The 14,442-nt window shown below is 37.1% G+C and overlaps 1 protein-coding gene across 1 annotated transcript; it reads right to left on the minus strand.

Moving 5' to 3' along the window:
- On the minus strand, positions 1 to 5,949 carry BDBG_00773 (RNA-directed RNA polymerase; the record flags this gene model as incomplete). Its single annotated transcript, XM_002629481.2, has 6 exons — positions 1 to 3,814; positions 3,874 to 4,342; positions 4,392 to 4,548; positions 4,634 to 4,948; positions 5,191 to 5,684; positions 5,929 to 5,949. The coding sequence occupies 6 exons, from the start codon at positions 5,947 to 5,949 to the stop codon at positions 363 to 365; spliced, it is 4,908 nt and encodes a 1,635-aa protein (XP_002629527.2). The 3' UTR covers positions 1 to 362.
- Positions 5,950 to 14,442: the final 8,493 nt, after the last annotated feature.

Consider the following 14,442-nt stretch of genomic DNA (forward strand, 5'->3'; position numbering starts at 1 on the left):
TTCTGTCTGAAAGGCCATTTTGTCAATTTTAATTTTGAAGTTTAATTACGCAAAGAACTTATTACCTAGATGCCCCTCCCCCGGTAGGGTCCTTGAGTGATACCACGACCACAAGTTCAAGCTACCAAATCCCTTACCGCCGCGCAGAACCTTGAATCCCCCCAACAGCATGTGAATGCGCAAGAACATTGAAAAAGTAAAAATGAAAGGATAAATCTAAAGAAGTAGAATGAATTGAAGGAGGGTGCAAGAAAACAAAACCATATCCCAAGGTAGACCTTCCTCCCCCTTCCTGCCCCTCCCTCCTCCCTCCTCCCTCCCCCTCAACACCCCGGGCCGTGGCTATTTCGATATACCCATCATCAATTCATCCCCAAAAGCTGTTCAAGTTCATCCAGTGCTGAAGTTTGTATATCGTGTCCAAACTCGATGATCTCTTCCCTATGTCCTTCTTCTTCTCCTTTGTCTTCTTGACTCCCGACCGCTACAGCCAAACTCCAAGCCGGTTTAGCATTTTGCTTGGTTCTCTGCCTATTTGCATCTCCCACTTGTAAGCCATTAGCTTCACATTGAGTAGCTGGTAAGTAGGAGTTTGCGAAATACGCTTGCGAAACGGATCTAAATTCAATCCCATTCAGATCGAGGGCCCTTGCAGGCGGAGCGATGTTCGGAGTGAGTGGTTCTCGTGCCGGTATGGTAATTTTGCCTTGGATGTTTGGATATGGCAGAGAAATCGACGGAGTGCTGGTATCATCGTTGAAGGCAATAAGTAGATCTGCGCCCTCACCGTTTGGGCCATGGATTTTTTGAAACGATGGGGTAATTATACCCTCATCTTGACCGGCCGGCGCTTCGGGCTTGTCGGATTGTTCACTGAGATACTCAAACAGCTCCTCTTTGGATTCGGAGTCATCGAAAAGCTGCAAGACATCGCCAGCATACTTCAGGCCGCCTTCAGTTTCCGCGTCCGGGGAGACAAGAATATTGATGGCTTTGATAGGTTTGGGAGCGCGGGGAATTTCGACCTGAATAATGGCGGGACACCGTCTGTGATTCAATGGACTCTCAAAACACCCATTCGCGATCTTTCCGAGTACTTGCTGGAGCACCCAAGGGAAACTAATGAGAGGCAACCTTTTCTCCATTTTGTTATTCTCAATGAGGACAGCGGATTTTTCAGCCATAGCCGCCTCCATCTGTTCGCTGGTCACTTTATACATCGCGACGGCAAGAGGCGCGAGGTGTTCAAAGTCGTTACCGCCTGCTTTTTCCTGACAGAGCGTGCTGAACTTCTCCCGCAGGGCGGATGAGATGCGACCAATGTCTTCATGGAATTTGTAGTCATTCGACATCTCCGAATGACTTAGTACGAACGTTGACCAGACTTCGAGTTCGGTTTCGATTTCGTGCCGGGCCATGATCCGCCGCATATCCGTATCGTACTGCATTTTGAGGTCGGTTGCAACGCTCAATAATTTCTCGTCAACCTCAATCCCTGATTTTAAAATCCGCTTGTCGAACTGTGGTCTTTCCTCAGGAGACAAAAACTGGATCTTTGATCGGATATCAATGTGGCTAGCCATATCATACAATTGACCCAGAATTTTTGCAGAACGGTACTCCGCGTTTTTATTTTTCATTTTCCTTTCCATGAAATGGGGCCACACTTTTGGCTTCAGATTTCGAGTCATTCGAACTGGTATTCCAGATTTGTTGTAATCAACTGCTGCGGAATGCAAGGCTGCGAGTTGAATACACTTTTCATCCTTAACCCCATCTTCTTGAAAGTCAGCCAAAGCCATGTGTGCTCGGGCAATTTGTGAAAGACAGCAATTCTGCATATAGTTTACATAGAACTTGGTGATATCGTCAACAGTGACGTCGCGATCCAGAACTTCAGGCTTTGGGGCACAATTGTCCATTGGCTCGTGAAACCAGTCCGTCGGTAACATACTTTTATCCCAGATGACGATATAGTCATCGCCATCCAGGTCACCCCCAGAACATATGTTTGCAAGGTCTCGATCTCCAGTTTGTGGCAGTACAACAACGTCCCTAAGATGGTGCAGCGCAGGGGCATCAACCGCCTTGACAACGCGAATATCTCCCGGATGAAGTGACGGATTTCGAGCGAGAATGCAGAGGCCCTCAATAACAGCGTATTTGCCTTCGCTGTGCCGCCAGACTTGAACGAATATTTCGGGAAGGCAATCTACCCTTTCCTGGTAGGTTGAGTTTGCTTTTGGCCGCGCACTGCGAAAGTATCCTTTCAGGGTCTTGGTCTCATCGATACAGCCTAAAAGAAAGGCCCCCTCATCTATTGCAATCTTGGCCTTCTCTTTGAGATACTTGATTTGCCAAGTACGCCATAATTCAAGTAGGGATGAAACAAATGGCTCCCGTGAGCCCTGAAAGCCATCACGTATCATATCCGCAAGAACCAACGTCATCTGGTTTGGGTCAACATATTTTTGTAGAAGAGAGACAGCCTTGTCCTCGTCAGTCATAGCCTGCTCTAAATTAGCCAACATCATACTGAGCTTGGCAATAAATACTTCATCAGGAGTTCCCAGGGCAGACAAAATAAGAATGAGCTGGCGGTTTAGAGTTGCGTAAGAGAAATGAGAATATCGGATTATTTCGAGCCCGTTATGGGAAGCTGGGAATTTGAATTGACTCCTTCGAATATGTACCTCTCGTTGACGAGCTTCAGGTGAAACTGCGAGAATGCCTTTACAGCCACCAAGCCGGAATTGAAAGACCGAAGGTGGCTCCCCCGATGGAGTTTTAATTCCAAGGTCGCTTTGGATCATCTGAGTCAAAAAATGCGATAAACGACCCACCCCGTCTGAGAATACGTAACCGTTTCGCTCGATATCATCAATCTTCTTAATCTGTACTGGACAGCTAGTAACTGCACGGGTGGTTGAAAAGCATTGTCCTAATCTCGCTGCGTATTTGGCAACAACTCTGATATTATTCAAATCGCCCATTTGAGCACGGATATTGGCAGCGGTGAGATGCGGTAGTGAAGCAAAGAAGTATGCTCCATGCTCCCTAAGCTGAGAGTTGCCGAATGCCAGGAATTCGTACCGTCGATCGCCTATTGTGATACCGTGCTGCAACGTACGCAGGACTCGCGCATAGACTTTTTCCATGCACTGGCTATTGCCGCTATTGTTGGGATATATCTTACCTATGTATTTCTCGTCGCAGAACCGGACACGGAGAAAGCGGTCTGCATGCTCCCGATGGTAGCGGAATACACGATTAGAAGTATCAACAGATGGAATGTCGTAACAAATAGTAGAAGGGGTAACATCAGCACTCCTAATGTAACAACAATGACCCGGGATTCTACCATTGGTCGCTCCTTTGGGAAATGGTATGTTGAATATCCCCATTGGATCGTAATAGATAGTCTTGTTCATGGCAACGTGCTCGAGAAGCTCTTTCGCTTTTTTTTCGCCTAGTTGAACCAGTCGACGGACAAACGTTTCTTCGATTGTGTATTCATTTATGTACCGATGGGACATGCATACCTCTAGCTGATATCGAACAGAGAAGGGAAGGGGAATGTACTCGTCTTCTCCCAAATCTTCTAATGACGATCGAGGTCGTGATCTATGCGTGGAGGGAGCATCAATCCATTTCCAAACTGTAGATATAGGTTCAGCCCTTTCGATGACTTTAATATCATCGGTCTCTAGAATGTTGACATTAAAGTCCTTAAGCGCATTATTAAAATTTTGGAACTTGTTATCATCGCGCAGAGTATTCTCGTGGAACGCAAGTCGAAAAGTTGTCCAGCGCCCTACAAGTCAGGTTAGTAGATCACATTAAAACTTGCATGCCGCGTCACTATCCACATACCAAAGTTAATATACGAATTCTGTTTCCTAAGATTGACCGGCGTGCGAGTGATTATTTCAGGGTAGCGAACAATATCTGTTTGTCGGAACCATGTATCCCGCGAGCTCCAGACATTTTCATTCTCCGGAAAATGTTCCTTTTCTAAGGCGGTAATCTGCTGATGGCAAATTGCTGGCGAATCCAAAGGGATCACCAGGGAGGCCTGTTCCAAGCTCCTTATTTGAAAGATGTTCGTCAGTTGTGAAAACCTGATACAAAACCGAAATGGATTCCCCGGACGTGAATTTTCGGTATTTTCGGAGAGGTTTGCGGAGACCTTCGGTACGTTGACAAATATGCACAGTTCCCGATGTTCAACGTTGAGGACCAGACGAACAGCCCCTATTCTATTTGAGGGAAGAGATCTTAGCCGAAGAAAAGATCTTTCCTCAATCATGGATCCGAAATCCACTGACAGAGCATGTAATTCCTGGGCGAGGTTAGCGAGAACTGAGAGACCTCACCTGACCATGACTTACAATGGTTGCAGGATATTTCACCCCTGGTCTAGTAGGGCTCGCTATTTCTAAAATACGCCTCTGGGTCTCCAAATTGATACCTAATAGCACAGATTCATTGTTTTCAAGTGCCAACTTGTATCTCCTATTGTTCCAGAAGTCATCTCGTGGTGGCGGTCTAACATTATAGTTGAACATATTATATCAGCAATTAACAGTGAAATAAAAGTGACAAAGTGATGTGAAATTGGCTAATCACGCACTTAAATTGAATCTTGCCTTGCCCTTCTCGGTTCCCTTTATAGATCTCAATGTAATCGATATTGCCATATGCGGAAAATGACTTAAACAGCGTGAAGGTATTGGCATTTTTAGGGATTCGAGTTAGTGAGAGCGTAACTGACTCCCACGAAGCCCACTCGCCTTTGATGGGAGAGGTGTTTCTGGAGTCAGTATCTCTGCCCGTAAATCGTGTCGAAGGTGAAGAAACGTTCAACCCAGCTCTGCGACCGGGCCGAGAGTCAGATAAGGGCTCAGGGCGCTGTGCCATTTCTAAGTGTGCATTGGAGGGATCTTGCCTAGAGTTGGAAGCTGAAGTTAGAACGGCGGTGCATTGAGTCCAACACGATTGGGGGTCACTGCACTGCGATGGAGCTAGAGTCTGCTGGCCAGGCGTGCTATTTTGGAAAAGATGAATACAAGAGCAGGGCAGAAGGTTCAAGTAAGGTGAATAAGAAAAAGAATATTCTCTTCGCTTGTAATTTGGGGTGCTGATGAGAGGTGCAGATTCGAGACAGTGTGAGCCAGATTTCCAACATACCCTGGTGGGTAGTAGCCATAGACGTCGACACCGGGGCAACTAGGGAGTTGTGGTCGTTCTGATATAGCCGCTGTTGCTGCTACTAAGTGAGGAGAAAGGAGACTCTGTTGAGAAGATGAAGGAAGATGAAGTGGGGGTTGACAAGAAGGTGAAGAAGGAGAGGAAGAAGAAGAAAAAGGGCAGAGAGGTGTCTGCAGCTGTGTTAATAGAGGAGGAGGATTTGTTGACAGAACCTCAGGTCTTGTGATTTGTATGCGAGACTTGGCTGGAATGAGATGATGGCGACGGCGACCTCTACGCGATAACGCTTGGACGGTTTGTTGCTGTTGCTGCTGCTTGAGCTTCTCCTCTGCCTCCCGTTTCTTTTGTTTCATCTGCTTCTCGTAGGCCGCTTCTTCTCGCATTCTCGCGTTGCGAGGATCTCCCCTCCCCCGGCTTCTCCTGGGCCGCTTCTTCACATGCGGGATACTGGTGGCGGTTGCTGCTACAACATGCTGTAATGGGCAATGAAGAATATTAGCAGCTGTTTAATTCTAAAATGGAATTCTTAGAGGCATGACTGGATGAGACATGGCAACTGTAAGCTTGAACATGCTAGATGTGTCTGTGGGCCTGCACATTTCTGCACATGTAGAAACCCGCATACATTTGGTGCAAGAAACAGAGAAATGCAGAGACATGTCGTGCTGTGTGGTGAATTACTATAAATGAGAAAGGAAAATAAATAGGCATACTTACATTTGGAGCCTCCATCTTCATGCCACTCTTCTATTAATTGAGAGAGGAGTTTGTTCCAGGTTGTCAAAATTACTCGAGCGCGATAGAAGGTAGGAATAGGGCCTCAGCAAAGAGGGGGAAAATAAACACGGAAGAGAGGCTAGTAATGTGTATGTATACCAGCATAGATATATGTATATACTTGTGGTGTATATACGTAAATTTCTTCTCTCTATGCGCTAGGAACACCCCGGATCCTTTACTTTTCCGGGTTTAGATATATAAAACTGTAGTACAAGCACGCGGATTTGCCCGCCGGGGTGTATCATGACCAACGAAATATGGCAAAATTGGCTACATCCGGAAGAACTCGCAAGCAGACGCTTAGATAGGTATATATCATCTGGCCTCGGGAGTTTGGGATAGACGAACAAACTCTCTAGTAGCTAAGCAAACAAGTGGATAATGTGTGATTTGAATGCTGCAGCTACGCGTAGGGAATCTGTTCAACCATAAAAAACTAGATAAACCAGTCAAAATGAAAATAAAAAATGAAGATGAAATGATTCATTTTCTTCAAGGACCGCTCTTGTAATGATGGTCAACTCAAAAGGAGTAACTCGAGTGTGGGGTAACACCCTCAGAGAATATCTAGCGAACAATGGGAAATGGGTTTTACAGAAAGGAAACCCCCGATGAAAGAAAATATACTGGATCTGCCGAGCGAGCATCATATATGCTCCAAATCCTGTCAAAGAAACGAACCCAAATAAAACATGTGGCACTCAAAGAAGACAGGGTAAATTCAACAAGCAAGCTAACAACAACCAAATAAAAGTTGTCGGTGACAAGATGAAACACAAACAGCATTTCATAACTCGCACTTATAGCTGTGAAATATCCACTTGCCAGGCCCATATATTCAACAGGAGTAGGTTGTGTTGAGAGAGGAAGGTGTCCCTGGACTTCCGGGCATTGGGCAACGCGATTTAAATGTTGGTTCCAATAAGATGTAGAGCTCGATGCCGTCTTGATAATGCCTCTCATATAGCGCATTGGACGCAGGCTTCTCACTCTTGTAACAACATGTACGTGGGTGTTGACAAGGAACATTCGGGAGGAGAAGTCTAGTGTTCTGAAGCGTCTTAAGGTCTTTGAACTTGTGCCCAGAGTTGAAAGAACATGGTTACGGAGTAGAGTAACTTACAAGAGACGTCAGTTATACCTTGCATTCAGGTGGCTTATGATTGTTGTTTGCAGTATTGTTTGGAACTTCTTCTCTGTGTCACCTTTGAAGACGGCTATTTATTAATCGATCACTATATTTCTTTGACCACGTGCTGCTCCTTTTTTGTTGGGGGTCCCGGGTTGATCGGCCCTTCTACCAGCAGTGTGCTGGTTACAACTTGTTGTAGTGTGTTAGAAATTTTTACAAAATGGAATGTTTTCAAAGAGTAACTACTCCATAGTGCGGAGTGAGCTTGAAAATTTTTTTGCTGCGTCAAATCGTTCTCTTGGTCCTGTTCTGTGGTTTATTCGGGGTAGATTCGAGCTGGGAATCTTAGATGGGTTGACGTTCGCGAGGCTCAGTTGTCGTTAGCCATTCCTGGACTCGGTTTGCTCTTCTAGTTTAATAGAGGAAGGATGATTCTTGTAAAGAGGCGAAGGTAGATAAGTTACCAGTGGTTAGTTAATTGCTTTCTCTGATGCTTGCCAATGAAAGCTGGTGTGGCGCCGACCATGCAGGCTACTTCATTCTTAGCTAAACTTTGCTAAGACATGATAACTTAGGGCCTGTTCGGTGCGTCCGTGTGTACTCGTTCTTTTTGTACAGATCTCCACTTTTTTTAAAAAGTACAGCCTCAATATCATGACTGTTCAGTGAACAGAGTGTCTGTACTAATAATACAGCTGCTTTTTACAAAGTACAGATGAAAATGATCAGATGTTCAGTGAATTGAGCAGCTGTACTTACATCTCTTATCAAGATCTTATGAATAAGCAGTATTTAACTTTAACAGTGTATAATAGTATAGAATAGCACTTTTAGAGATAATATAGTATAGAATAGTGTAGAATAGCATTCATAGTAAAGATAGTTAACTAATATTAATTAGAAGAAAGTTTATAAAAATATGTTCTTTTTAAACTAACTCTGAACTCTGTTTAAAAAGAATATGTTTTTATAAGCTTTCTTTCTTCATTCTAGAGTAGAGAATAAGATGAAATAATGTGATAATACAACACTGACTTGCTACTAATAATTGATAAATACACTATTTTTAATGAGATTCACTATTGTGTTCAAAAAGTACAGACACACTGAACAGGCCCTTAACTAGTTAACTTATTAATAGTTAACTAATTAATGAAAATGATTAACTTAACTATTATAATTCTCAACAGAAATGCCAGCAGATCAACTAGTGTATACAGAAAACTTGACCTTGCTAAGTGCATTACTTGACCTTGTTATATAATCATGACTCTGACCTTGCACAATACAGTAATAATCAGTTGATAATTAACTTTCAATCTTTTAATTCACTCATTTATTCAGCTTATTAATTAATTAAAGTATGTATAGCTGATTCATAATCAATTTAATAAATAGATAAATTTATATAGAATATAAAGAGATGTTTTACAGAATTTTAAAATATATCAAGATAAAAATATTTAATAATTAATTTTAAATTGATTTTAAATTAATTCTGAATTGATTCTGAATTAATTATAGTAATAAAAATAGATTTAATCTATATATTTAAGTAATTAATAATTGATTGAAAATCAGTTGATAATCAATTCAGTATTATTATTAAATTCAAGAATAATTTCAGTATTAAATTAATTTTAAATTGATTTTGAATTGATTATAGTAATAAAAATAGATTTAATCTTGTAAGAGATCTACACTGAATAGATTAGTATAATATTAATTAGACTGGCCGCCGGGACTATGAATTTCATATTTAGTTCTATTTGGTCTGGTTTCATACATTTCTTGGCGTGAATCCCGCTGGGACTGGCTATTAAAAAAACATGTAAAGTGACTATATATCAGATCTTAAAATGAAACCATGACTTGAAAAAAATGAGAAAGTGATCTCATTTGATTCTATTTAGTCTCATTCTTGGCATAAAGTTACTATTTTTAGACATTTTAAGGTTTTTTTTAGACTATTTTTAATTTTTTAAAAAGTAACACTTTTTGATAACACTTAAATGAGATTTAAAGTCATTTAAAGCAATAAAAATAATTTAAATTGAGAAGTGAAAATCATGATCTCATTTGGAAAATGTGATAAGAGTAGACAGTAAGTCTCACTGAGACAGTATGAGACTACTATTTAATGTTAAAACCATGTAATGAGATCAGTTGAATTGGTAATGAAACTATCAAAAAATCTGGTCCTGGTTTCAGACACGGTCACACGGTTAGTCTAATATTAATAGATCTTATATAAAAAAGAGAAAAATGTTAAAGAAGAAAAAGAAAGAGAAAGTGTAGAAATCAGTGATTGAAGTGAATATCTATACATGTATATAATAATATACACAGTGAAGCTCCGAAGTGAAAGAATCTATATGTGTTTATAACAGCTGAGAATCAGTGATTGAGAATAGCTGAGAATTAAGATGTATATATATAATAGTAAAACAGAAGAATCTATGAAGTGTAATAAAAGAGTCTATATAATTGATCAGATGCAGTCTGTTATATTAGTTTCTCTCTTTCAGAAGCAGTTCTCATCAGTCAAGAACTGCTGTTTCAGATAATATAAAACTCAGAGTTCAAATCAGTTAATTATAGTTAACTCATTTTATAAGATATTATCAGTCACAGTTATAGAATCTCTTATTGAGAATATTCTCAATCTCTCACTCAAGCTCATTATCTTCTTCTATGATGTCTGATAACTGTCAGTCAGAAGTCAGTTGAAAAGAGAATAAATCAGTGACAGCATAGCAGAGTAAGCTTGTATAAAATATATTATAAATCTCTGATAATATATTAAGACAGTAGTTATAACTATCTAGAACTTCTATCACTTTATACTTGATATAATAATAATCTAATGTATGAGATGAATATGTAATTTATATATTCTTAAGATTCAATTATATCAGATCTTCTGTCTTATATTGTTTAGTGAAGTCTCAATGAACATTGATTTAATTCTCTTGATCTTGTTTCACAGTTGCTATGAAGATCTCTGCTCAATCACAGATATCTCAGAGCTTTATTACTAGACTGGCTGCTGAGATCATGAATTTCATATTTGATTTCATTTGATCTGATCTCATACATTTCTTGGCGTGAATCTCACTGAGACTGGCTATCAAAAAAACATGTAAAGTGACTATATATCAGATCTTAAAATGAAATCATGACTTGAAAAAAATGAGAAAGTGATCTCATTTAATCTCATTTAGTCTCATTCTTGGCATAAAGTTACTATTTTTAGACATTTTAAGGTTTTTTTTAGACTATTTTTAATTTTTTAAAAAGTAACACTTTTTGATAACACTCAAATGAGATTTAAAGTCATTTAAAGCAATAAAAATAATTTAAATTGAGAAGTGGAAATCATGGTCTCATTTGGAAAATATGACAAGAGTAGACAGTAAGTCTCACTGAAACAGTATGAAACTACTATCTAATGTTAAAACCATGTAATGGGATCAGTTGAATTGATAATAAAACTATCAAAAAATCTGGTTCTGATCTCAGACACGGTCACACAGTCAGTCTATTTATTACTATATTATCAGTGATCTGAATTGAACTGCAGAGATCTGATATGAACTGTAAGATCTCTAGAAGATTCAATACTTTTATATAATATCTGTATGTAAGAAAGAATGAGCTTACATCTGTTAAAACAGTATCTCAACTGTTGATAGTAATCTCTGTATATAGAAGAAGATCATATCAATCATTTTATAAGTAATTACAGAACTTATAAAGATAATTCTTCACAGTCTGAATTATTCATTCTGATACATTATCAGTCTCAGAGTGATAGACAGTTGATAGACAGTGTATAATCTTAAGAACTTGATAGATTCTTATTCAGAGAATACTCATGAATTAACAGCTCTGATCTAAATACTATAGATCTCAGTAATTCATATATCTGATAGAACAGACTCTGTAGAAAAGCTTCAGTGACTTGTTCAGTATTCATCTTATTACAAGATTTCAATATTATATCTTTACTTAGTTAATTCATAATAATCAGAATGTTTCTACAACTCTTACTCTTAGATAGATTAATAGTGAAGTTAATTACTACATCTTATCAGATTCTATTAGAGATATTGAGTGATTTTAATAGATCTTTTCTACAGTTCTTTCATAAGATAATAAAAGAACAGTGAGTGCAGTTTCAGATGAAGCATCTGATACTGTTTAATATCTCAGATTAGTAGAACTCTCAGAAGATTATTCTATACAGTTATTTATAATCTGAATAATCAGTTATATATAAATTATGTATCTCTTGTATTATCTGAGTGTGTAAGAGTTCAGAGTGAGAGACTCAGTGTTATTCACAGAATCATAGAGTATTATTATCATTAATTGAACATTCTGAGATATCAGTTCTTATACATAGTTCTGAGAAAAATCAGAGTATTTCTTGATATACTGCTTCAGTGAGAGTCTGAAGAAGTTCATCTATCTGAGCTGCTGTATATCACAGTTTATTCAGTGTAGAGAAAGTGAAGATATCAATAACAGTTCTAACTGAAGAAGTATATATAATGTTATAAACTGTTTTATCTTGATTAACTAGTATCTTCAGATTCAAGAGCTGATACTCTTAGTTTATTCAGTGAGTATCTGTTATATCAGATAGTATATCTTACTCTTATTATAAGAGAGTATCTGTTATCAAGTTCTGACTGTCAGAACAGTAGTATATTATAAAATAAAAGTAACTTAAGAACTCAGATCATTACATCTATTATTCAGTGAGTTTATAGATAGTTATGAAGTATTTAAGATTCTTATAATCTGTGATTATCTCAAATTCAGAGATACTTTGAAGTTCAGAGTTTCATTCTTCTAAACAGTGTATAATTGTGAGAAGTTTCTTATCATAGATCTTATAATTGCATTCAGCAGAACTCAGTTTCTTAAATATGAAGATATATAATTATAGAATATCTTTATTATTATATTATAATATCACTTCTTCTATTACATAGTCAGAGAAATTAATCTTAATAACTATCTTATAATCAGAATCAAATATTATCAGTAGAGAAATATTAATGAACATCTTCTTTATCTGTATAAATGCAGCTTTAGTATTCACTGATTATTAAAATACTGAGTTCTTCTTAATAAAATCTGTAAGTGATCTCATAATATCTGAGAAGTTTTGTATAAATCACTGATAGAAGTTAGTAAATTCAATGAAGTTTTGTACATCTTTCATAGTATATGAAGCTTTTTATTCAAGAATAATAGAGATCTTCTCAGAATTTATTTAAATTCTCTTATCAGCTTCTATGATGAAATCTAAGTATTTAGTACTCTTAACTTTGAAATTACACTTATTAATATCAATTGATAGTTCTGCTTCTTATAGTTATTGTAATACTTTTAATACATGTTCTTGATATTCTTTTCTGAATTCATCAGTGAAGATGAGAATGTCATCTAGATAAGTAGATATAAACTTATTAAGAAAATCTCAGAGTGCTCAGTTGATATACTTCTGAAATATACTGAGAGCATTAGTCAGTTCAAAGAGTGTGACTATTCATTTAAAGAGATTATAATATATTTGAAATGCTGTAAGTTATTCATCTTCTTCAGTAATACAAATCTTATGAAATATGATGATAATATCTAACTTTGTAAATTATTGTGCTTGTCTGATCTGTGCTAGAGTTTCATTGATAAGAGATAAGAGATATTAATCTTTCTTTATCAATCTATTCAGATCTCAGTAGTTCACACAGAATCAGAGTTCTTCATCTAGCTTCTTTATAAAGAGAATAGAAACTGCAGTGAAAGAGTTACTAATATATATGAATTTCTTATCTAATGAATCATTGAGTGTCTTCTGAAGAAGAAGAAGTTCATCTTAAGACATATTATAAAGAGAATCTCATGATGATTCAGAGTTCTTACTATTCTTCTTTTTCAACTTGATACTGTAGTTCACTTCTAAATCTTGTAAGAAAGATAGATTTGTAGTATTATTATCTTATCAGAAGACATCTAGATATTCATGATATTATTAAGAGAGTTTTCTACAAGAATCTATTATTATAACACAGAATAACTTTTCTAGAGTCTTTTTAATATCAGTCAGACTGATGAAATAGATTGATATATAATTCTGCTATTAATGATTCTTTCAGTGACTTCTTTTTCTGAGTATTTCATAGGCATTGACAGAGATCTGTGTCAGATTCATAGTCTTGTGAATATTATTCTCATGAACTCTATTATTATTAGAAAATATCAAGCTTCTGTTTTAAGTGTTTAATAAGATATCTTATTCAAATAGTTAGACAAGTTCTAATATAAGATTATAATTAAGATTATCAACTTTATATATGTAAATATCTTTATATTAATATTCTCTCACATCTATAATCAGCTTTATTATATAATGAGTATAAATGTCTTTTAAATCATTAAATTCTGCAAGAAGTCAGAGTCTTGATAAGAGAATACACTGAAGATTATAATATCTTACAACTGAAGATTTTATCATTACATAGTAATATAGACTGCTGTCTATTATAGCTTTCATATTATACATATTATCAATCACAGTAGATATAAGAATCACATTTATTATTATTTTCTCTTCAAATTATTATTATCTGATCTCTTCAAGCTTCTGTTTATGAATTTGAACAGAAGCTAATCTTTTTTCTGTTTTATTAAGACATTCTCATAGTTATCTTCTGAATCTTCTTTCACTGCAATGTGATTGATATGAACAGGTACTGATTTATTCTTTAAATAAGAGAACACTGATCTTTCTCTTAATTAAGAAGACATCAGTCTTTCTCTTGAGTGTGAAGATACATAGATTAATCAGTAGTTGAAAGTGATGTGTTCTAATTAGTTACAGTTAATGTATACTTCATATTAACATTAATCAGTGACTTCTTTGAGAGTGATCTCAGAAATTTAGAAGTCTGTTCAGACAGCAGAGACCTTTGCTTATATATAGATATTTAAGTCTACTCAATTCATAACATCTGCATCATTGTTATTTCTCAGCATGAGTGAATAAGTCACTGAGATATAACATTTTCTATCACTATTCTGTATACTCTTGAGCTTGATAAGTGTCACGCTTCCGGCCGCGCCAAGGCCCCGTTGCGGTTTCACACGGCTCATTGATTCCATGCGGATGATTTCATCTCATTTAAACTGATTTCCAACCACTCTATGACATCATTCAGATATATCATAGAAAGATCCGATTGATGAATATGAGAACCTCACTTCTATATAAGATCAGCAGATTACTCTTTCTTGATAATGAGACA

The sequence above is a fragment of the Blastomyces gilchristii genome (assembly GCF_000003855.2).
Source record: "Blastomyces gilchristii SLH14081 genomic scaffold supercont1.1, whole genome shotgun sequence".
In the NCBI taxonomy this organism is placed as follows: domain Eukaryota; kingdom Fungi; phylum Ascomycota; class Eurotiomycetes; order Onygenales; family Ajellomycetaceae; genus Blastomyces; species Blastomyces gilchristii.